At 38.3% G+C, this 23186-nt stretch overlaps 1 protein-coding gene across 2 annotated transcripts in view; it reads left to right on the plus strand.

Moving 5' to 3' along the window:
- Positions 1 to 23186, plus strand: part of KCNQ5 (potassium voltage-gated channel subfamily Q member 5) — a 277646-nt gene that overhangs the window by 182208 nt on the left and 72252 nt on the right. For both annotated transcript variants that reach the window (XM_066315020.1, XM_066315019.1), the window contains exon 2: positions 10973 to 11063. In XM_066315020.1, coding sequence (XP_066171117.1) covers positions 10973 to 11063 — 91 coding nt within the window. The remainder of the gene's footprint in view (positions 1 to 10972; positions 11064 to 23186) is intronic.

A 23186-nucleotide genomic window follows, 5' to 3' on the forward strand; every position in this document is an offset into this window, starting at 1 on the left:
TGAAATGTGTTACATCTTGCTTTAACTCTCAAGACCTAAACAGCACTGCAAGAAGTTTTCTGTTCTCAAAGTAGTGTGTGATACAAAGCCATAAGCTGTTTGTTGTACCCTCTCCAGCAAGACCTAGTGCTTGACAAAGTGTGTTTCTGCTCTTTGCTTTTAAACACAGAGAAACTTAGGCATATGAGGAAATAGGCAAACACCCCACTGCCCCCTCAGCTTTGAGACTTCGTGCTGCTTTCCTGTCAGTATTATACGGATGAGCATGGAGCGGAGATCAGCGTTGCTGTAAGTTAGTTAAACTCAGGAAATTTTGTCATTTGAACCTTTCAAGAAGGGGTTCTTCTTTTGCAATCTCACATGCTTCTACCATCAGGTTCTGGTCTGTTAGTACTGCTGCTTAACAACAAGAAGGGGCACTTCAGATTCCAGAAAGTGCAGGACTTATTTAGATTAAGGAAGACAAGACTAATGGTGTGGTATAAAACTGAATGCCCTTGAGCTAAAGTGCCGTGATTGATTCTTAGAAGTAAGTTTAATACTAACAGTGCATTATGTTAGAAAAATATTCTGTGTTCCATTTATATCCTTGTTTACTACTGGGAGAAAATGATAGGAAATTAACAGGATTTTTTCTGCTCTGGTGATATTTATGAGTCAGCTCATAATTCCCAGCACAAGCCATGCTTCCACTGAAGTCAACTGTAAGGTTATAACAAAAACCAAAACCCAGCTGTTAGTTACTAGGAGTACATAAAGTTAGAGAAAGAAGACCTAGATCTTGGTACACTGAAGAATTTTTTTAAACTGCTAATTCTTGATAACATTATGATATTTTTCTGCCAAGTTTAATGAGTCCTGGCATTCTTGGCTGCTTAGATTTCTGTTGTAACTGTGACAGACACTGGGACCATAAGGTAGCCTGGACTTGTAAATACTGTTATGCTTACCACTTTTTTTAATTTCATCATGAATATATGGCTTTTTTCAGGACAGACTTACTCTTGCCTCCTCATTCTCCTTTTTAACACTCCACAGTAGAATGCTCAAATATATTCTTCTGTATTTCAGTGTATTAAATATGATAAATCATTCCTGTCTTAACAAACTTGCTGAGTTGAAGCATCCTAAAGTGATCAGATTGATTAGTATCTCTGATTTTTTATCAGAGTACCATTCCTCCCTCAGCTGCCGAGGGCTGATCTAATAATGTGGTACAATACGCCTCAAAGCTCTGATGTTTCCACTTAAAATAGTTTTTTTTTTAATTTAAAAAGAAATATTTTTTTAAATGTGCTTTATTTTCTTATCTTCTATTCTGGTTAATATGTGAGATAATCACATGTAATGACAGTAAATAAATTGGAATCCCCATAAAAAGCAAAGTATTCCATAAATTCTTCATCTATATAATGGATTTGAGCATTACTGCCAGGACAACCATGTTAATTTGCAGCCTGGAAAGCTATTATTGGAGAATTTGTGGGTACTTCTTTGTCCATTGTGTGTACTTTTTTGTTCACATGTCTAGAAGGATAAAAATTATAGAAGTAGCCAAGGGTTGCTAAGATGCCTTCTTGAGTGATATGGTTAAAAGAAATCCCATTTGCTCTTGTACTACGGTACAGTATCTTTGTGTGACTGCATTTGAGTGTCCTTTCCCCTGAAAAACTCCCTAATTGTCAATATTGTTGACTGTATATCAATGAAAAACAAATGTAAAACCAAAGCAAAATCCAGTATATAATATACTACAGGAGGAAAACAAAAAAAAAAAAGATAAGTGAGGAAATTGATTTTTGCTCCAGAACTCTTCAATAGGATGAAGTATTTTAGGTGAAAATGCACAGCAGACTCAAGTGCTTCCCACAGTATCAACCTCTCATAACCAATTTGGGCTAATTGTCTTAATCCCAGGTTTTTATTGAAATATGTCCATCAGGCACCTGAATTTGAATGATTAAATTTTCACTAGATTTTGTCCCCAACTTTACGTTTGATTGAGATGTAAAACAGTACTGAAATCACAGAATCAAAGAACATTCTGGGTTGGGAGGTACCCACAGAGATCATCAAACTCCAACTCCTGGTTCTGCACAGGACAGCCCTAAAAATCACACCATGGGCCTCGAAGCCTTGTCCAAATGCTTCTAAAATTCTGGCAGGCTTGTGCTGTGATACAGCCTCAGGATCTGAAATATCCCCGTCGTAAATTACAGCTCATTTGCTAAATAGGCTTGTTTGATAGGTTTTTTTCAACACAATAACTTGACATCCAGAAGTACCTATCTGTAGTAAAAGATGTATAGGCAAGTCTAGAGAAAAATTTCACCCAGATACTTGTTAGCTCCCAGACCATACCCAGGAGCTGTCTAGGAAAGCAGTGTTTTACCATTATTCTAATGGCAGTCCTCAGCATTTAATAGTGTAGACCATCAGCAGCCATAGGGAGTGTCATTCCCTGTCACGTTACTCAGGGATCCAGCTGAATCACAGTGAGTGGGATTAGCTCCAGAGGATAAGGTAGGCAGGCCATTTTTCTCCTAACACAGTTAGTTCCATCTCAGTTTTAGCTGCCAAAGCCAGTGTTGTCCCCACTGGCCACTGGCAATGAAGGTAACTGATGTGTGGCCCTGCTGCAATAAATCACTCCCTGGCTTTGCCAGAGCCAGAGCTGCACTCTGACCACCAAACAAACAGGCAATTCTTGTGGCATAAAATATACCCAGCAGTCCTTCATTCCTTCTGGTTTGTTAAGTTTGCTGTGTTACTTTAAAAAAAAACCCCAAACAAAAATGAGGTAGTGGACATATTTTAATCTTAAATTCTGAAGATTGATCTACAAGATCAATCAAAAATCAGCTAAAAAGCTGATTTTATAGTGGATTATGCTAGTGATTACAGAGCACATTTCTTTCTTGCACTTCTACACAGTTTTTATATTAAGAATTATTTTTCTCACTAGGAAGACATCTAAGTACAGGAGGTTAGCAAACATTTTTATAGGAAAAGAATATTTGAGTACTTCCCTTTTCCTTAGGCTTTGAAAAAGGTTGGAAAAAATAGACTGAAATAAAAAAATTATTTGAAATAAAAGGTTATACAGGGGTCCTCTTTTCTCCAGCTTCATATTGTAATTCTTAAAATTTTCTCTGTTTCAGTAAAATAAAGTTTATTTCTTAATCTTGTATGTGTTCTAAAATATATATATATAAATTCTGCAACCTGTGCTCAGTGTTAAACACAACGTAGTTTCTATTAATATTTTAAATTAATTTTCCTGTGAAATATCTGTGGTCAAGCAAAAGTTGCTATGTAAGCTGCCAGACCTGTCACTGGGTGTTGGAATTATTTGATGCAAAAGAAAAAACCCATAGAGTTGTCTAAATGCAAATTTTATTTATTAAATTAACCATTCACTTTTGAAAATTTTGGTCTACAAAAAGACCTATGCTTTGAGAGTGATAAAAGGAGCATTTTGTCATTTTCTACAGATTTGAGGCGAATCAGTAAAATACTTCCCAATCATTAAAATAGTTAAATCTGGAGGAGCACATGCTTTATTCTTATTTTTCTCTTATCTCCTGTTGAAGCAAATGAAAATAGAAAATATCTAGGTCATAAGTATCTCTGAGAATTAAGAAAAAGCATTTCTGGTTTTGTTTTGTTTTCTTTTGAGCAAGTGCACTTGCTCAAGGAAGTATGATACCTCCTTTTTTAAAACCCTGGAGAAACTTAGCTTGATTTTTTTTTTCTATGATGAAGTGGATTATCAAATGTGCATTTAATGACACTTTTATTTGTGCCCCATAGGTACCTGAGCTATTTGATTTGCTTTGTTTTGGTATCATCTCTTGTTATAGCCTCTTCATTGCTTTGTCAATAGAAGCCAAATACAGTCACTAAGCAGACTCTGCTAAGAATACAATTCCTTAAAAATATGCCAGAAAAGAACAATTTATGTTGACAACAATTTTTTTTCACACTGCAAAAGTAAACTTTTCATTCTTGATAAAACAGTTTCATTCTTGATAAACTGTTCTAATTTTTAGAAAGAGTAAATATCCCACAGTGGAATGAAAAATATTTTTAAAACAAAATGTATCCATCCCAGCCTGACAAAACTCACCTTTCTAAATAAGTTGCTTCAGCAGTATCATCAGTTCTTCTTAAAAAAGTCAGGCATGAAATTCAGTTCAAATTTCTATATTTCTGAGAAAGGTGGCTATAAACCAAATGAAAGAATATATAAAAAGAAAGCCTTGCTGCAATACTTTTTTTTTCTCAAAATTTATTTATTAAGTTTCCTTTCCGGGTTATTTTCCCATTCTAAGACTGTGAGGTCTTCATACTCCACTTCTCCATGGCCAGGGCTGAACTATATCTGGGGAGAAGGTGGTGCAGTATCAAGCCCTCAACATGCTACACTCTTCCACTTGAAGAAAAGGTTGAAGTGCAAGTCATTTTAAAGGAAGTCTACAGAAGAAATTTACGAGCTTTTTCTATGGAAGAGCGCTTATTTTCCATGCAGCTTTTGTCAAACATTCTTAACAAATTGTAATAACCTTTGTCATATCTCATTTTCTTGCATAAACAAGTCACACTGAAACTATAAATGATGGAAAATTTAATCCACATGGCTTGCACTATCAAAACTGTTAAACTGTATTCTTTTCCACCATGTCAGCAGTGCATTATCTGTTTTATAGGAATGTTGAAAAGATTACTTTTTAAGGGAGATACCGCAGGACCTGTGTAAATGTCCACCTCACGCCTGTATTAGATGATGTTTTCATTTTCAGTCCTTCCTGAAGCTAGGAAAATGCTTCAGAGTTTCTCTTTCCATATGCTATCAGAGAGGGCATTCCCACCCACGTCCCATGACTGTGTGCTCAGAGGCCCCAGGAAGTGCCCAGAGGCCGAGGGTGCTGCCAAGTTTGTGCTGCCTTCCTGCCTTGAGCATTCATGTCTGCTCTGGGATGGAAGGGGGTGCACCAGCTCCCAGTTGAACAATATTCATAATTCCTCCTCTGTGGGAACTTGCTGCCTTGAAAATTGTGTGTTTGTATAAAAGTAGCTTCTGGTCCAGGAGATGATGGTTTTTTCTTCTGTCTTTCCCAGCAGCTGCATGGGATAATGAATCTGTAAATTCTCCCTTTCACACATCAAGAGGGGTGAGGTTGCTGATAATATCTAGCCAAGGCAGCTCTGTCTTTTTGCTTTTTGAGGGAACTGTTCACCAAAATTAATAGTCCCTATGAAAGTGTAACAGTCTATGAAAGACTGTATTTCCTTCCTTTTTTAATAAGGTTTTCTCTGGGTATTTTACCCGTTTATCTAAACCTTAATGTATCTGTTGGTGCTATCCATCCAGTATAATCTTCAGCGCATTTATTTATTTAATGCCTCAGACAGATTTTGTACATTCCAGGATTAAAAAATCACGTAAAGGCAGCACTTGGGTGTTCAACTCAGCAAGATCCTGATCACTGTCAAGAAAGCATAGTCACTGCCCCTGGCTGTGGAAAGGATTACTTATGGAGGGGCTCAGGCAGCTTCTTTGTAGACTCAGACCTCATGAATGCAAACAATTTCCTCTAAATTTGCAAGCAACTGCATTAGTATACCAGGGAGAAAAGTAAGAACTACTTTTTGGTTATAGTTGAAGTTAGCAAAAGCTTTCAAACATTTTCTACCTTCCTTACAAAATCCAGGATAATGGCCCTGCCAATGGTTTGTAAACAATTCTGGTCATAATCCTGAACGTCCTTACCTGTATTAGGCTTAAATAAGACCTCAAATAATACTGGAAAATAACCCTAGTGGCCTAATCTCTTAATTATGCCACTTTAACAGGGATACATTTTTATTATTTCAGAAGAGGCCACAAAAGTTTGCAGATGTGTAACTTTTGATTATTTTAATTCTAGCAGTAAGTTATATAGCAAAATAGCTCTTAAAGATCTTTCCAGGGTGTATTTTTTGTCCTTATGATACTCCTTGAGTAATGTTTTAACAATTGCTTTAAGCTGAACATCCTCTTCCATATGAACAGCCTTTAAATCAAACAGTAGTAAAGTTCTGCTGAAAATGATATAAATGGAGAATTGGTAGGTCCTAATTAACCAATTAGAAAAGTTTATGGGAGGCAGATTGATTAAATATCAAAGCTTCTTGAGTTATATTATCTTTCATAAACCAGCTTTTCTCCAATTAGTATATGCTTTCAGAAGCAGGGGAATAAGATGAAAGGATCTGCAACAAAACTGATTACTGCTGAAACAAAATGGAAGTTGCTGCTTTTCATAAAATACAAGGCTATGGCAGTACTTGAATAATTTTATGGGAAGTTGCTGCCTAAGGCGTATGTTTTACTGCCTGATACTGAATGCATGAGGAAAAACCATCTGGTTTTTTCAGCCTGAACAATTATATGATCCAGATTGAATCATTAGAGGCCAAATATAATTGCTCTGTGTTTTGCTTTTCACTACTCTCTACCTACAGCAGCATGGTCTTGTACAGCATGTATCATAGCACACAGTTCAAATGATGGCATGGGAAAATGCTTTTTCTTCTGTTGAGGGTTAGCAAATTACTATCCAAGGCTTAATGCAATCATCTACACTTCATCTGTCACTGGAGAAATAATTCACGATCAGAAAGAATAATTTCTGATAAGTTCTGACCACTGATGTTTGAACCTAGGGGATTTATTTTTGCTGGGCAGATACTCATTTAACATTCAGCCAGGTGAATGTTGTTGCTGCATCCTTTGTGCCTTCCGTTCTAGCTGAGAAAAAGGAGAGGTACTTTCGTTGCATGGCCTTAGTAAACAGATTGCACTCAAAATATAGCTAGTGAATCCTCACTAGTAGTTTACTTTGAAGGAAAGCACTTCAGTGATATATAAACTACTGAGAATAGTCCACTTTTGTTGCTGTGTTGTGTTTTACAGGACGTAAATGTATGCTTTTAGTTTTACCAGGCTAGTACACTGTGTTTCTCCCCTCCACAAATGTGCTTACAGTTTAATTTTAGACATAATGTGCTGAGTGGAGCTAAAAGAAGTGTTCAGTGTTGGAGGGAGGAATGAAGGACAGGGGGACAATATTTGAATGTGCAGGTGGATAAATGCAAACATTTTTCTTTTGTTCAATAATAATAATAATAATAATAATAATTAATAGTGATGCTCCATGCCCTTTTGAGTTTCTGGAAAAACTGATAACAAGAGTTATAGAAGTTTGGAAAAAAATCTTTCCAAGGCTATTTTTATGTGTTGCTGTGAGGATTGTTTCTGCTTTTCATGGATATACTGCAGAACTATGTCAACCAGGTGCTAATCCACACTGCACCTGGCTTTCCTGAATATTTGCTTTTATTTTGATTAATACACTGCTTAGCTGTACTCATTCCCTCTCCTGACTCACTTTTCCCATCTATTGTGAATAAACACCTTGCCCACAGAGATATTCTAAATCTTAGTCCTGACAGACTATGGCAAAGCAAGTAGTGGGTGAATGGATGGTGGTTTTGTGTAGGATTGGGCTGACACTTAAACAGTTCAGGTTTATTCCACATGTAAAGACTTTCTGTGTAGCCTTAGGCAAGTCCCTTACCTTTACTGTGCCATGGTCTCCAACTGTGATACAGGAACAAGAAACTTTATTTTTTTCCTGCTGTGTCTGTTTTCCATAATTGTACTATAAGAAATCTCTTCCAATTGAAAACTGGTATTGTGTGTTTGGATAAGACCCAGTACAACTGGGCCTCCAATTTAGTTGGTATTACAGGAATAAAATCAAACGAGCGATTTTTAATACCTAAATACAAAGGAAGTAAGCAAATGTCATTTTAATTGATTCAGGTCTAAAGAAATTCAGCAAAAGGAAATTGCATTATTTTACTGTAAATTCTTAGTCACTTCTTAATTTTATTTTGCCCTCTATGCAAGCCTTAATGAGAAGAAACCGTATTTATGCCTGTGTCAGTAGGATGTAATAATAGAGGGGGTTGCATCTAAAGGCTGTAGCAACTGAAACTACCAGTAATGTTCTATGAGATTTTCCATTCTTATAAAGTCAAGTGAAGGGGAGAAAAATTGCTCACAAGATAGATTTTTGTCACTTATCACAGAATCACAGAATTATAGAAAAATAGAATCATAGAAAAATAGAATCACAGAATGGTTTGGGGTTGGAAGGGGTGTTAAGATCATCCAGTTCCAACCCCCCTGCCATGGGCAGAGAACCTTCCAGTAGACCAGGTTGCTCAGAGCCCCATCCAGCCTCACCTTGAACACCTCCAGGAATGGGGCATCCACAAGATCTCTGGATAACCTGTTCCAGTGCACCCTGATAGTAAAGAATTTCTTCCTAACATCTAACTGAATCTTATGTCCTTCAGCTTAAGGCCTTTCCCCTTGTCCTGTCACTGCATGCTCTTGTGAGAAGGCCCTGCCCAGCTTTCCTGTAGGCCCCATTTAGGTAATGGAAGGCTGCTCTAAGGTCTTCCAGAGCGTTCACTTCTTCTGAGGGGAGGCTGAACAACCTTGATTCTCTCAGCCTGCCTTCACAGGTGAACGGGTCCAGCACTGTGATCTGTTTAGTGGCTCTCTCCTGGGAGATGTCCCAACAGGTCAATGTCTTTTTTGTGCTGAGGGCCCCAGAGTGGGATGCAGCACTCCAGGTGGGGGTGTCACAGGAGCAGAGAGGGGGAATCACCTTCCTAAACTTCTGGCCACACTTCTTCTTTCTGGGCTGTGAGCACACATTGCCAATTCTTGTTGAACTTTTTGTCCAGAAACACCCCCAAGTCTTTCTACCCAGGGCTGCTTTTGATCCATTCTCTGCCCGGCCTGTACCTGCGCCTGGTATTGCATGAGTCTTGAATGAAGTTTTTATTAAATCTTGAAGCATATGTTGATCTTCACCTTTCCCTAGTCTAGGGGATAAGACTTGCCAATGGTATATGCTAAATGTCCTCTTTACCCTCCTGAATATACTGTATTATTTACAGTTCATAATACAATTTATATGCAAGTGATGCCTTGGGAAGGCTGACCTGAAACACAGACTGGACAGAGTTAGAGAATAAAGTAGGTATTTATTGAAAGGCCTCCAGGATTCACCATGGGCAGGACAGGAGTCTGACCAGGACTACACCCAAGGTGGACTAAGAATGGTCACAAAATGGCCAACCAGTCATGAGATCTTACATTTTTATAAGTTTTGGTCCATTTGCATATTTGGGTTCAATTGTCCAATTACAGCTTCAGGTTGTGAGATCTCATCCTTCTTGTTCCTCCCTTCATGTTCACTGTTGTTCATGCTGTTGGGCTGAAAGTTGTCCTTGGTCCTCAGCAGCAAAAGGATTTGTGTTGTCTACCTGCTGTGTGAAGAGAGCTCACCAGCACTTCATATGAGGCTCAGAACTACATCCCTAAGCAGCACAGAATCTGAAAATATGAAAGCTAAAGCTTAAGGCACAATTTCCACCCTTTAGAGAACTGAGAAGGCCTTTTCCTTGTTGAGTCTCTATTTTAGATATCTACTAATAATGGGTGTTCAATAACAAGTATCTAACAGTAGTAAACAGCTAACAGTAATAATGCTCCTACCGTATTCAATTTTCAGAGTAGAACTCCCCAGCAGTTAAGTGATATGCTACAAAATGTACCTCCAAAGCTTTATTGCATTGCAGGTAGAGATTTTCTACAGAAATTCTGAAGACTAGACTTATATTTTTATATAATATATTGCATATATTATAGCACTGCTATATTCCATCACTATGGAAAGTCTGTATATTCTGTGGGAAAAAGTAATCATAGCTCCTGAAGCACAAATGTATGCAGATACAATAATGTATTGATGTTGTATCCAGTAGTTAGAAACACAGAGGTATGTAGGTTGAAAAAAGCCTCTGTGAGTCTTCCAGTCCAACTTCCTGCTCAAAGCAGAGCTCACTTCGAAGTCAGACCATGGCCTTTTTCAGCCAAGTTCTGCAATCTTTGGGGACAGAGGTTTCACAGTGTGGTACCTTGACCCTGGCAGGACACTGGGTGCCCACCAAAGCCTCCCTTATCATTCCCTTTCCTGAGCTGGATGGAGGAGAAAAAGTATAAGGAAAGGCTCATGGGTCAAGATAAGAGCAGGGAGGGATATGTATCTGCATTAATTACAATATCTATTCATGTTGGTTAGAACATCAGCTAATGAGTCCCAGCAATTCAGAGAAAAGTGAAAGGCCTGGCCTTTGTTGGTTGTCTCATTGTGCAGCATGACTGACAAGTGTTTTAAGAAGGAATTTAGCAAAACATTGGTAGAATCAATTATTACTGGGTGCTGATTAGTCAGTTCATGATACTGTGAGTAAAATGAACCTCTTCAGTGGATTGTATGATACTAAATTTGTTCCCAGAATAGAGCCTGTTCATTGAGGACATTGATGCCACAGCTCTGCCTCTCACTTCAGGTAGTTTGCACATGAAGTCTGTTGCTCAGAAGGAGTTTGTTTCAGATGGACAGATAAATGCAATATGTAACTTAGCTCTTAGGTAAGCTTGTGCAGCAGGTATTTGTGGTCAGTTGTGGGAGAAATGGTTTTTCAGACCTGGCAAGCAAGCGTCCCACTGGAGATCTTTCTTTAAAGACACTTAGATTATCAGGACTGCATAAAGGTACAGGATTGTGATACAAAAAGTAAAATCTGTGTATATTGTGTCATTTTCCCAAGAAAATCTTGTCTCTATATTCTAGCAGTGCTGCTTAGAAATATGTAGATTTAATAACAGGCTATTATTCTAATGTCTTTAATGGACTAAGTTAAGTGATAGCTGTATTCCCCTCTACTAATGAAGACTGTACAGAGATGGTCTTTTATTAATGCTGGTGAAGTACAATCAATATAAATACTGGGTCAGGGTACTGGAAAATATTAACAATTATTAATATTCTTTCTTTTTCAGTTTTCTCCTTGTGTTTGGTTGCTTGATTTTGTCCGTGTTTTCTACTATTCCTGAACACACAAAACTTGCCTCTGGTTGTCTCTTCATTTTGGTAAGTGAAAATTCTAAATACAAGACAGTTGTATTACAGATCCCAGTTACAGATACTTTCCTATACAATCAAATCACCTCCCTCACCATGGAGGAGGTAGTATAATACAATAACTAAGCATTTAAAAAAATCAGACTTTTCCTCAGAATGATGAAAAAATTATAAAACTGAGGATTCCACCATCTTTTTATTTAAGAACAAGTCAGATGGTAAGACAGTGCTAATAGAGTATGGAACTGCATCCCTTTCTTTGCTTGAGAGCTACTGTGGTTTGTAACTGAGAGATTTTCTACTGCAGTTTGGCAGTGACAGCATGAAAGACCTTTGATACTGCTTCTATCATTTATAAAGTCAGTATGTAGTAAGAGACACTTAAAATAGGAATTAATTTTGGTATCTTAGATACGGGCTAGCTATTGGTAGATACTGACATTTTACTAGCAGTTGCTGCAGTAGGATGTGGTAGTTTCATTAGTTCTTCATAATACATGCTTTTGTACTATGTTTACCTCTCCTTTTTCCCTTCTGAGGTAAATGAAAAGGGCTTTAATCCCTAAAAGTGCTTAACACTTTTCATGCATTGTATGGATGCCACTTTATTCATCTGCTTCTTGATGGGCCGTTTAGTTCTGCAGGTGATGGCCTGATGATAGGCAGAGTAGTGAATGTTAAAGCGTCACGTACCCAGAGTTACCATGGTTATTTCAGTTCCATGTACTCAGCAGACTGTGGCCTGTTAAGTAGCGCCTGGGGTGAAGTAACTGTTGACAAATGCCAGCATTCTAATTGTCATCGCTCTACATATCCAAAAGCTCTGGTCTTCAGAACGGTTCCCTAATTAATTATGGCGTGAGCAGGCTGATAAGCATAATTATGCTGTGTGCTACATCTTAACAGCATGATGGGCCACTGCATCAAATACCTGAACTAGATGTCCGAGCTGGCTAGGTGCAGGTATGTTGTGTTCTGCTCCATCGTATGGTTTCTTAGCAGGAATAATTAGGGAGAACCATGCTAAATGTTGCATTTTTCTTCCTAGCCTTATTAGTGCTTCTCCTTTCTCTGAAGAAAAGATCAGGTGGCATTAAACCAGCCAAAAATGGTCAGACTTAAACCTACACTTATACCTAGACCCACTATTTACAAATCTGAACAACACTTGGTAAATGGAAGTTTGTTTGAATGTTCTGCAGCTAGTTATGTTATTGTAACTGGTACCCTAATTGCTAAGATGTTTTGGTATAGAAAACAGAAAAATCTGATTAGTCTGAAAATACTCTATTTGTAATATAAGGTGCTTTTGTGACAAGTAATCCCTTTTCCTCTATACTTATGCAAATTTGTCGCGGAAATGCCATTTGTTCTGACATAAAATATGCATTTCCCATGAGCTACATATTTGTTGATTGTTTTGGTACTGCTGATTCCTCAGCTGGCTGGTTCCCTGTGATGTGGCAGGGGTCTCACAGGAGCCACAATGTGCAGGAGCTCTGTGAAGGCCTGGCCTTGCTCCCAGAACTGGGCAGAGGTGTGGTGAGCTCTGATTGCTGGTACACCAGTCCTTGGAGAGGCATCCATCAGCCAAGCAGAACTGCTCAGTGTCTCCTGGGGGAAATAGGTGCTTTCTGCTGCTATGGCTTCAAAGATGAACTTTGTCCATCTTAACTGTCCGTGTACATCCCATGGCATCCTCTGAACACGGAATAGGCCTTAAGGAGGATGGTTGATCCTTGAAGCATCAATACTAGCCTCATCCAGCATTTCTATACTATAGCCTACTGTGTTCAGCAAACCTTTGGCAGGAATAAACCTAGAGATGATGAATTTTTGCATCTCCTGCTGTGGGTCTCTAATGGAGAAAAATATAAACACAGCAAAGTATGAAGTTCCAGACACAGGTTAAAGGTGACTGCTTTATTGCAGTTTGCTGATGCATAGTTTGTTCCTTCTCTACATACTGGATCATTAGCTGATATTAACAAAGTTATCAAAACAGACTTTTGCAGCCACAAACCAAGAGGAAAATACATTTTTACATTAACTCCGGAGCAGTCGTTTTGGCTGTGCTGACACCTAACTGCAGTCACTAGAGCTTTCACAACCTTTTCCTTCCAGTGATTCACAGAGCTTTTCCAAATGTGTCATTTAGTAAGACAGCTGAATTAACTATCAGATCTGGTTTAATACTGTTTGTGCTTTGTGCTTGAAATAGAAGATATATGTTTATTTTCTAATGAAGTACCGTACAAATATAACAATCCATAGAGCTGCCTGCTGGGTTTCTGTGAACTGTTTGTTTTGCAGATTTATTCCAGATGGTCTCCTCTACAGCCATGTTAATTGGCTAAAAAGCTAATGTAGTGTTCCTTCAACTTAATACCTGAGCTGTTGGGTGCACTGGCACCTGTGGCTTTTGACATATTGCAGCTATTCACAATTACACAGGGAGATTAAAGAGGGAAGTGTAGATGAGCTGAGCAAACCTTTTCCTCCTTCTCAGAAAGGCCAGAGGAGCTGAGAAGATTATTCTCCAATCAGTCAATTCCATTTATCTGCCTGAGCCATGCCCTACAAGGGAGCAGAGAATATATCTCCTAATCGCTGCATCCCAAATACTCTCTCAGAAACGTGCATCAATGTGTGACAGCTCAAAGCAAATCATTGTTTAGGAAAGCAGAAATAGCTGAGGGCTTCTGAGCTTCAGCAGAGGTTAATGGACTCATCTAAGCTGCAAACCTGCCCTGCTGTGTTGTGTTTGACCCAGCTTCAATTCTGGCATCCACACAAGTACTACTGTGTTCCAAGGCATCTTCTCCTAATCATGAAACCTTTCAAGGGAAACGCCTTTAATATTAGAATTTTATGCTTTAAACTAAAGTCATGGAGATAAGTTGGGTGCATGTTGCATATGATAATGCTGGATTGTTGCATCAGTAATTAATTTGGTGAGATTTGTGTCCGGAAATAATAAGAGTAACTGGGAAGAGAGCATCAGATAAAACTCCTTATACCCACAATGATAATTATGCTTTAGCCTCATCTATGCGCACAACTTCTGGCATTTGAATTATAGCAGTGATGTATCCCAGACAGGCAGTAGAATAAAAATCTACTTTAGCATCAAAATAAACCACAAGCAGCTTAAGAATCCAACTAACACAGCAAGAAAATAATCTTTGGTGTATTGCTGATCTACAAGTACATTTGCTAGCACTTTATCAAATAATAAACACAAGGGGAGTAAAACTGAGGCTGTGAAGGCAAAGTCAAATCTTTTGAGGAAGATAGCCAAGAAGGAATATTATCTGGAACTGGAGGTCATTCACTCTCTTGCCCAAACTCTTCTATATTTTAAGTTCATTTTCAACTAAAGCTGAAAGTTATGTGAATTTCTGGTTCATTCCTGTTTGTTTGCTGTCAATGCAAGAAAATTAATAAAATAATTGGAGTTGACCCAGGAAGATATGACAAATTGAGACGTAAAAAATTTTGACCTGGATTAGTTTAAATGCTTCATTTGACCTGGCATAAAATATTACTCGAGTATTTTTTTTTTTATTCCAAATATTTTAGAATTTTTGGTTTAAAACTCAGGTTGAGGTTGTAGGAAACAAAATTTCATTTTTATTTGAAGTGAGAAAGCATCCCTTTTTTTTTTGTAATTTTAATTTTTTAATCAAGATGGGTAGATCAAAAAATGCAAGTGCATTTCTGCAGGACTGGTTTTATCAAATCTGTTTTGTGGCTTTCTCTGAAAATGGCTGGTGTAGAAAGCTGTACACAGATTTGTAGAATAAAAGCCTCTGAAAATGTACTCTGGGAACACATTCTTCAGGCAGAAATAGCTCCCAAAGATATAAAAGAAGGCACAGGATGAAGCTGTACTGTACTGTCCATGTACTGTGGTCACTTACATGAACCCAAAAGGAGAGTCTGCCAAGTGCTTCTAGCAATTAATATCTTTCCAGGATTTTTTTCTCTTAATATTTTTGTGTAAAAGAAAGAGGATGCACATTGATCTAAAAACACAGGGTATAGCTGCCCTGTAGCAGGTAAGTATATCCTCAGTTTGTCTCTGCTCTAGGAGTTAAGTCCATCCATGGGGATGTAATCATCCAAATCCATTACAGCATTGCAAAGCTAGCCAGAGTGGATTTTTAAAAGGGAAATGGATAGTGCTCAATATATAAAAAAAAAAAAAAAAAAAAAAAATTCTGTTTAGATTATACCAGCACTTGAGTCCTCTTGCCATGCATGGATAAAAGACCACCAGACCTGACAAAGGATTTAATGATGGCTCTGTAGGACAGCTGTCAAGGCACAAAAAGAAAAAAATTATCTTGAAATATCCATTTCTAACAACAGAAAGGTAAACACCATATTACTGGAATTTTGTTGAGTCTTCTGAGAAAAACAGGCTAATTGATCCCTGACCTAAAAATCAGTGAGTTTGTCAAAATTCAAGATCAGTATTTCTCAAGAAATACTGATTTCTATTGTTATATTTTCCAAATCAAATCTTAGTTTTGAAATTTTAGAAACCTTCATAGAAATCTCTGAAAAATTACATTAGACATACAACACTGATGTTATCAAAGACAGAATAAGATAGGGAAATATTGGTAAGGCAAAAGCATTCATGTTTTCAGTCTTGTTTGGGTTCATGTACACGAATATTATAATAACAACACAAGCAAAAAACAATTAAATGTCATAATAAACTACCTGTTAGCCTTGAAAATATTGTTAACATACAAAAATTAATATTTTTACATCTTTGCTGTTTGAATTGATGCTCTCCTAATATGTATGCAGATTTGATCAAGTCAGAGCTGACTGTTGTTACAAAAATTTGGACAAGAGTTCGTCACAACTGCTTGTGAATCTTTGTGTAGAAACAGAACAGACTCCCCACTGGAAATTTAAATGCTGGATGCTCTTTGATGAAATTAAAAGTTATTACAAGGAAGTCTGACAGAAAGCAAAAATGTAAATTAAAAGATAGAGTTATTATAAATAGTGGCTGTCCTCAAAGCTTAATTCTTCTTTTAGAAGGCGGTGTTGGCACTTCCAACCAACCAGCAAAGCTCTCTAACAAACAAGTGCACAGTGTAGCTATGTGGAGAGAGATGAAAGTAACCATAAAAATTATTTCCTAACAACAGAACACAGCACTGCACACAAAACTCTTGAGGTATCTATATATTGTCAGCAGAAGGTATTTATATATTGTCAACAATGCTGAGGGTGATAAGTACACTTCAACAGATCAGAGAATAAAGATGTCTCAATCTTGGCATAAGCCTATTATTGATATGGTTCTGGGATTGATTATATTGTTAGCAATGTTTTGTCCTTTCTTTTCTTTTATTCTTCTGGATTAAACAGAAATTACTGTTGTAAAGAAAAGATTGAAAATCACACATTGAACAGAACCATTTTTCTACTGTAATTAAAATTGCAATATGTTAGGTTCTACTAGGAAAGCTTAAATGGATTTGATGACAGAAGATGCTTAAAACTGCATATGTAATCTACAATCAGGGAGAAAAACAATCTCATAACTGAATTACTTGAAGAAGATAACTATGAACAGTTACCTCAAGTGCTACAGCATTCATCAGCAAATGCAGTAGAAGGCAAGAAAGATTTTGTCACTGCCATAGCAGATCAGTTGTGTTTAACAAGAAAACTGCATTTAATGTGCAACGTTAGGATCACTGCCACAGGTCAGTGGCTGCTGGATGAAATGCTACCCACAAAATTATTTTCCATTCCTCTGAATGAACAGGGCATGTATAGAGAAATGGGTAGTAATGTGCAGTGAAGAAAGATGAATGGAAATAGCAAAACCAGAAGCAGTGATAAATGTTACAAGTTCACGACCTAGTACAATTTTAATATTAAAATGGCAAACGTATAGCGAGAAAGGCAGCATTGAATTTCTGAATAGGTACATTACACCAATTTCTTATTGTTATCAGTTCCTGTATAAGAGCTGTTACTTAGCTTATTTTGTTGATGACATTGTGTGGCTATATGCAGAGAGTCAGGAGAGAAGATAGTGGTACTGAGAACAATCTGTTTCTGATTCCCTTTGTTTCCTAAAACAAAGAGAATTAATATTCAAAGGTGACAATTATATTAAAAGAAAATTTTAGCCAGCTTTTTAAGAGGCCACTTTCTCTGGAGAACGCAGAATCTCTAGGAGGATTTTGAGATTAAGAATAGAAAACAGGGAGGATTAGATGTCAGTGATGGGGTGGCAGGCTTCAGATTAATAAAGATATAATTCTTTGAGGAGGGGAAAGCATATCTCCTTTTAGGCTGATCAACACATGCTAAAAACGTAAACCAGCTGTCTTGGTCTCCTTTAAGGACAAGTAGGCAACATTCCATACACAACTGCTCTTCTCATGACATGTCTTCTTTCTTGTTGTATCACTCAAAGTGATAACAAGGCAGCATGGGAAATCACCTGCACGGAATGAGTGTAATATTTTCTGCAGATGTAGATTTGTAATAGTTTATGCTAGATCCTGCAGTACTGAATTTTATTGGCTTCATGCCAGAGTTTGATATGGAGATCAAGAGCTGCCTTGTTAAAACAGGCAAGAAAGTTTAGATTGGAAAAGTAAAAATTGATAGATAGCAAACTCTCTATCAGAAATTCAGACCTGACCTTTGTCAGGGAAATATTGATTTGCCAAATGGAAATGAGAATATGTGCCCAGAAGAAAGCCAAAGTACATGGGTAAAAATAACATGTTAAGGAAAAAATTCTACAAAACATTAAATGTCAAAGGGAAAAGAGTGCTGAAGAAGGCAGCACATCAGTGATATGAAAGCTGTTTGGAAATCTAGGGAAAATCCAGCATCTGAGTAACACAGAAAAGCTGCAAACCACTCCCTCTTTCCAGAGACGTGACAAAATGCATGAAGGCACAGCTTGCTGCAGTTGAAATGTGAACTTTCCTCATGTGACAGGAGAAATCTGTTCACAAGATTCAGTTTAAAAACTGTGAATTCAAGCAAGGGTCCAGCACACAGCTGGATAAGCACACCATGGACTGGGTGAGCAACTGGCTCACAGGTTGGGCACCAGGGGCTACAATGAAAGGGGTGACACCAGAGTGGTGACCTGTCACTAGTGGAGTCTCACAGGGCTCCATCACTGGCCCTGTGCTCTTCAACATCTTCATAAATGACTTGGAGGCAGGACTGGAAAGGGATACCAGGCAAGTTTGCAGATGATGCAAAACAGGGAGGAGCCATTAACTCCCTCCAGGGCAGGGAGGCCCTGCAGAGAGACCATGACAAATCCAAGTGCTGGGTAGCCACCAACCACATGAAGTTCAGTAAGGGAAAGTGCAGGATTCTGCACCTGGGATGGGCAACCCTGGATGTATGGACAGACTGGGGAATGGCATGCTGGAAAGCAATGCCACAGAAAGGGACCTGGGGTCCTGGCAGATGGCAAGTTGAATGTGAATCAGCAGCTCCCTGGCAGCCAGGGGAACCAACCCTGTCCTGGGGTACATCAGCCCAGCATCACCAGCCAGCCAAGGGAGGGGATTGTCCCACTCTGCTCTGCACTGGGGCAGCCTCACCTCCAGTGCTGGGGACAGGTTTGGGTGCCACAGTGTAAACAAGACATTGAACTATTAGAGAGTGTCCAAAGGAGGGCAACAAAGATGGTGAAGGACCTTGAGGGGAAGCTGCATGAGGAGCAGCTGAGGGCACTGGGTCTGTTCAGCCTGGAGAAGATGAGACTGTGTGGAGAACTCATTGCTGTTACAGCATCCTCATGAGGGGAAGAAGAGGGGCAGGCACTGATCTCTTCTCTGTGGTGACCAGTGACAGGACCACAGGGAATGCCCTGAAGTTGTGTCAGGGGAGGTTTTAGGTTGGGTATTAGAAAAAGATTCTTCACCCAGAGGGTGGCTGGGTACTGGAACAGGCTCCCCAGGGCAGTGATCACAGCACCAGCCTGACAGAGTTCAAGGAGTGTTTGGACAATCCTCTCAGACACATGGTGTGCCTCTTGGTGGGGGTGCTGTGCAGGGCCAAGAGTTGAACTCAGTGGTCCTTGTGGGTTCCTTCCAACTCAGCTTGTTCTTTGATTTTGTGATTCTGTGAAATAAGTATTGAAATACGGGCAAAAACTAACTAATCTGTAAGAATCCAGAGTAGACATAATGAAAAAATCCACCTAAAGGGAAGGTGATGGTAAATACACAGACACACAGTGGAACTAAATTCAGTCATGAGGACCCTGAGTTGTGGGTGAATTTGCAGAATAAGTACTGGCCATTTTAGATTTTTAGGCTTCCATGAATTATCTAAGGAAAGTGTGTATGTCATGGACAGGACAATAATAGTAACTTTGGTATCACATCTGAACCAGGCAGGAATTGGCTAATTGTATCATATGAAGATATGATCACAGGAAATGTATGGCTCACAAAGATATATATATACATGTTTTCTTTTTCCAAGAGACCAAAATTCCATAAGTCTGGAAAAATGTAATAGGAAAAATGCAAAACTATCGGTGAATGGCATGATGTGTGAAACACAAGACTTGATATGTTGGCTCTCAAAATCCAGTTATTTGACTAAAAATGGGGGACCAAGTCAACTTTTTCACAGAACTTAAGGAACTGAACAAAAATATTGTGACCAAATATTTGTCCAAGCAGCAGAAATGTTTGGTGAGCTGATATTTTTGAGAAACTAAATGCATGAACAGGATTTTGGCTGATTGGGTTGAGTGCCTACCAAGACCAGTTTGTGAAAAGTTGCAAATAGTCTGAAAACGCTTTTTTAAAGTTGTTTGCTGAAAATTTTTTGTTCTCTTAACATTTCAGTATGTATCAACTGAGATGCACTTAGGTCTCCCAGTGGTTAAAACATGCACAGATGAACACCTAGGGAAACTCTCTTAATGAGCTTTGATAATTGGGAAATTACAAGAAATAATTTTAAAGAGAACACTGCAGATATAATTTGCAGAATCTCCAGCATTTAACAACTCCAAACAAGCTGAGGCCAAAGAATAAAAGAACGAACATGCTGTCCTACTCTGCAGTACAGCATGTCAGAGGTTATCACTTAATTCACATGTATGTGATCAGCCATAACAATTAGCCAAAATCCCCTGCATCTATACAAAATCAATATGGATGCCATGGCATAAAAGGATTCAGAGTTCTGATGCCCATTCTACACTTGTTTTGAAGAGAAAAGATACAAAATTCTTCATAAACACTTCAAAAAGAAAATTTTGGATCTGTGTTGCTAGAGAGACATATGCTTGAATGTCTGCCTCTAATGTGACATCAGAAATGTGACTGCAGCAGAAAAAAATGCGTGAAGAAATCACAAAGGAAGTGTGAAGGCCTGGGTACAGCTGTACAGAGCTTCTTTGTTTTCAATATGAGGATAAATTTCAAACCAAAATCAGACCATTTACCACTGATAAGAGAAAGAAAATCTGAACAAGCACAGAGATGGGTAAAAAAGTTTTTGAAAGTAGAAAATTATTCTATTATGTGACTTTTATGCTATCATCTCCTTTAAAGAATTCTCTTGGACATGTAATTGCACCTGGCACATAACCAAATGGTATGGCACAAAGCAGTGAGCGCAAATGGCTGGATCTTTAAAGGTGATGCAGTAGCTGGGAAGGAGCAGGATAGATGTGGAGAGGTCAGTGTTTCCCACTGCCCTTTTCACTGTTTGAAAGAGGGCATTCAGTGATCATCAGAGTGTCCCTAGAAGAACCGTGCCCACCAGAAAGAGCTTTGTGATCTGTTTGCCCACATGTACAAATTGCCAATTGCCCACATGGTGATGGCAGTAACAACAATGTCCAGTGCAGCCCTGTGGCACTCATTCCTGTGGCACCAGCAGGTCCTCAGCCATTGGCCCATGATGGTGATGGGAAGTGAGTCTGCTGGTCTGGGGAGGCAGAGGATGCTGAGGAAGGTTAGCACAGTTTCAATGGTAGGAATCATACATTGTGTCTGATATGGTAAATACTTGTCTCTATAAGAGATTATGAAAAACATAAATAAATGGCATCTGTGTAATTCTGCTGCTGGGTTGTACTCTCTGATTCAAAACTGGTTTTATTTGAAATAAAAAAATCACAGCTTTTTTCTGTTGCAAAGGAATAAAGAAGAAGCATGACTGATGGGTGCCATGTCAAGTATTAACACTAAAAGCTAAAGGGGAATTGGATAGCAGAAGTCATATATATTACATGTGGAATAAGCACGTAACTGGGATTTTAACATTATGTCAATAGATTTGTAGCTGTGTATGAGTAAACATTCCTTTGATTAAAGGAACAAAATGGATTTCTCAATAATCCTCTTTTTAATGTAGAATCTACATGGAAATTCTTAATCATAATATGGAAAATCAAGTGCACTAAAATTATCACATGCATTATAAAACTGATAAATTATAAAAAGGTGCGTAAATTTAACTTCATGCTTATTGTGTATTGCACTGGGAGCTGGAGTGAAGTGTCTGGTTGTGATTTATATGCCACTAATAGGTTCTATTCTGGGTTATGTTTTCAGATTTATGGCTGTCTCTCCCTCTGTTCAACTGCAGTTGGAAAGAATTAAAACATTAGTTTCTTAGGTATATGTATGCACATGTAGATACACTTGTTAGCTCTTTAGACGAAATATCTCCCCTTTTTAGTGCTGAACCAGGAATAACACAAATGTGTTGAAATTTACTATAATTTTAAATTATAAGGCATGCATGTATTCTTACCTGCTTGTTTTCATCTGGAAAATGGCTGGTATAACACAATTGCCTGTAGTCCTAAACCAGCTTCTGCATCATAACTATTTAAAGCCTGGATGTTTGTCAAGTTTCATTGAGACAGAGCAGTGTTGTGCTTCCCCTCACATCCCAATGGCATATCTTTAAATTGTACACCCCAGCTTTAGAGCTTAGTACCTGGAATCAGTAGAGGGGGATTTTTGGCTTTAGAGACCAGTGTTGTTGATAAGCTGAGGTGTTCTTCTGTTCTTGCTTTAACTGAATGATAAAACAATCTCATCCTCTTTGACTATGAATAATAAAGCATTGCTATTTGGATAGTATCAAGTATTCATGTGTCACCATAAAGATATTTCAGCAGCTGGTGACATACTTAAACCAGTCAGGCGTAAGTTAAAGTATGAGAACATGTTTATTCTCCCTCCTTTCAAAATTATTTGGAAACACTGGACTTGCCTGTTTATAAGATTTTAGGGAAGAGGGGATGTATCCCAAGTAGGAACATGACATTGTTCCTTGTGTTCTGCTGTTGTGTTAGTGTGGTGAGGATCACTGATCATGGTGATTTACACCAGGTGAGGATCTGCAGTACAGCTACACTGCAGAGATGCTGTCTTCAGAAGAGAAACACTTGTGGCCATGCTAAAGCTTATTTCTGAGGATTCATTTGGTCTGTTCTTATTAATTTCTCTGACTTCTGACAATGTCAGTTGTAAACACAGTTCTCCAATGAGCTCAAGGCAGGCAGCTCTTCACTTCAGTCTGCAGCTTTGTTGCACTACTTCATTATCCTTTAGAATAATTAAAATCACCATTTCTGTACAAGAAATATAATTAAAGTAAGAGCAGAGACACTGTCTTGTGGGTAGATTTCTTATATCCAAGCCTCAGCTCATTTACACATTGCAAAATAACCAGAAGCATCCTAAATCAGCAGACTGTTCAACTTTGGTCATTTTGTTATTGCAAAAATGCCTCTAATTCCCAAAAGTTACAGTCTACAGTGAAGGCACCTGATTCATCATCAGCAAATTATTTTCAGTTTTAATAAGGAGTTATTCCAAAGAGTGAGAAAGCTACTATATGAACTGTTTTTGCTTTTAAAATGTTATGCTTAGGGAAATCCTTATCATTAAAAACTGCCTGAGAAGTATACTAATGTAAACAATTTAAACAAATAGTGTATCTTAATTGGATAGGAGGAAAAAAAAAAAAAGGGGGGGGGGGGCGGGTGGGAATGGGAAGCTCTGGATTGTAAGAAGTATGCTTGATATACTTAATCACCAGCCCTGTTGATGAGAGTCCTCCTGGACCTTT

This window comes from Sylvia atricapilla, chromosome 3 (genome assembly GCF_009819655.1).
Source record: "Sylvia atricapilla isolate bSylAtr1 chromosome 3, bSylAtr1.pri, whole genome shotgun sequence".
NCBI classification, from domain to species: Eukaryota; Metazoa; Chordata; class Aves; order Passeriformes; family Sylviidae; genus Sylvia; species Sylvia atricapilla.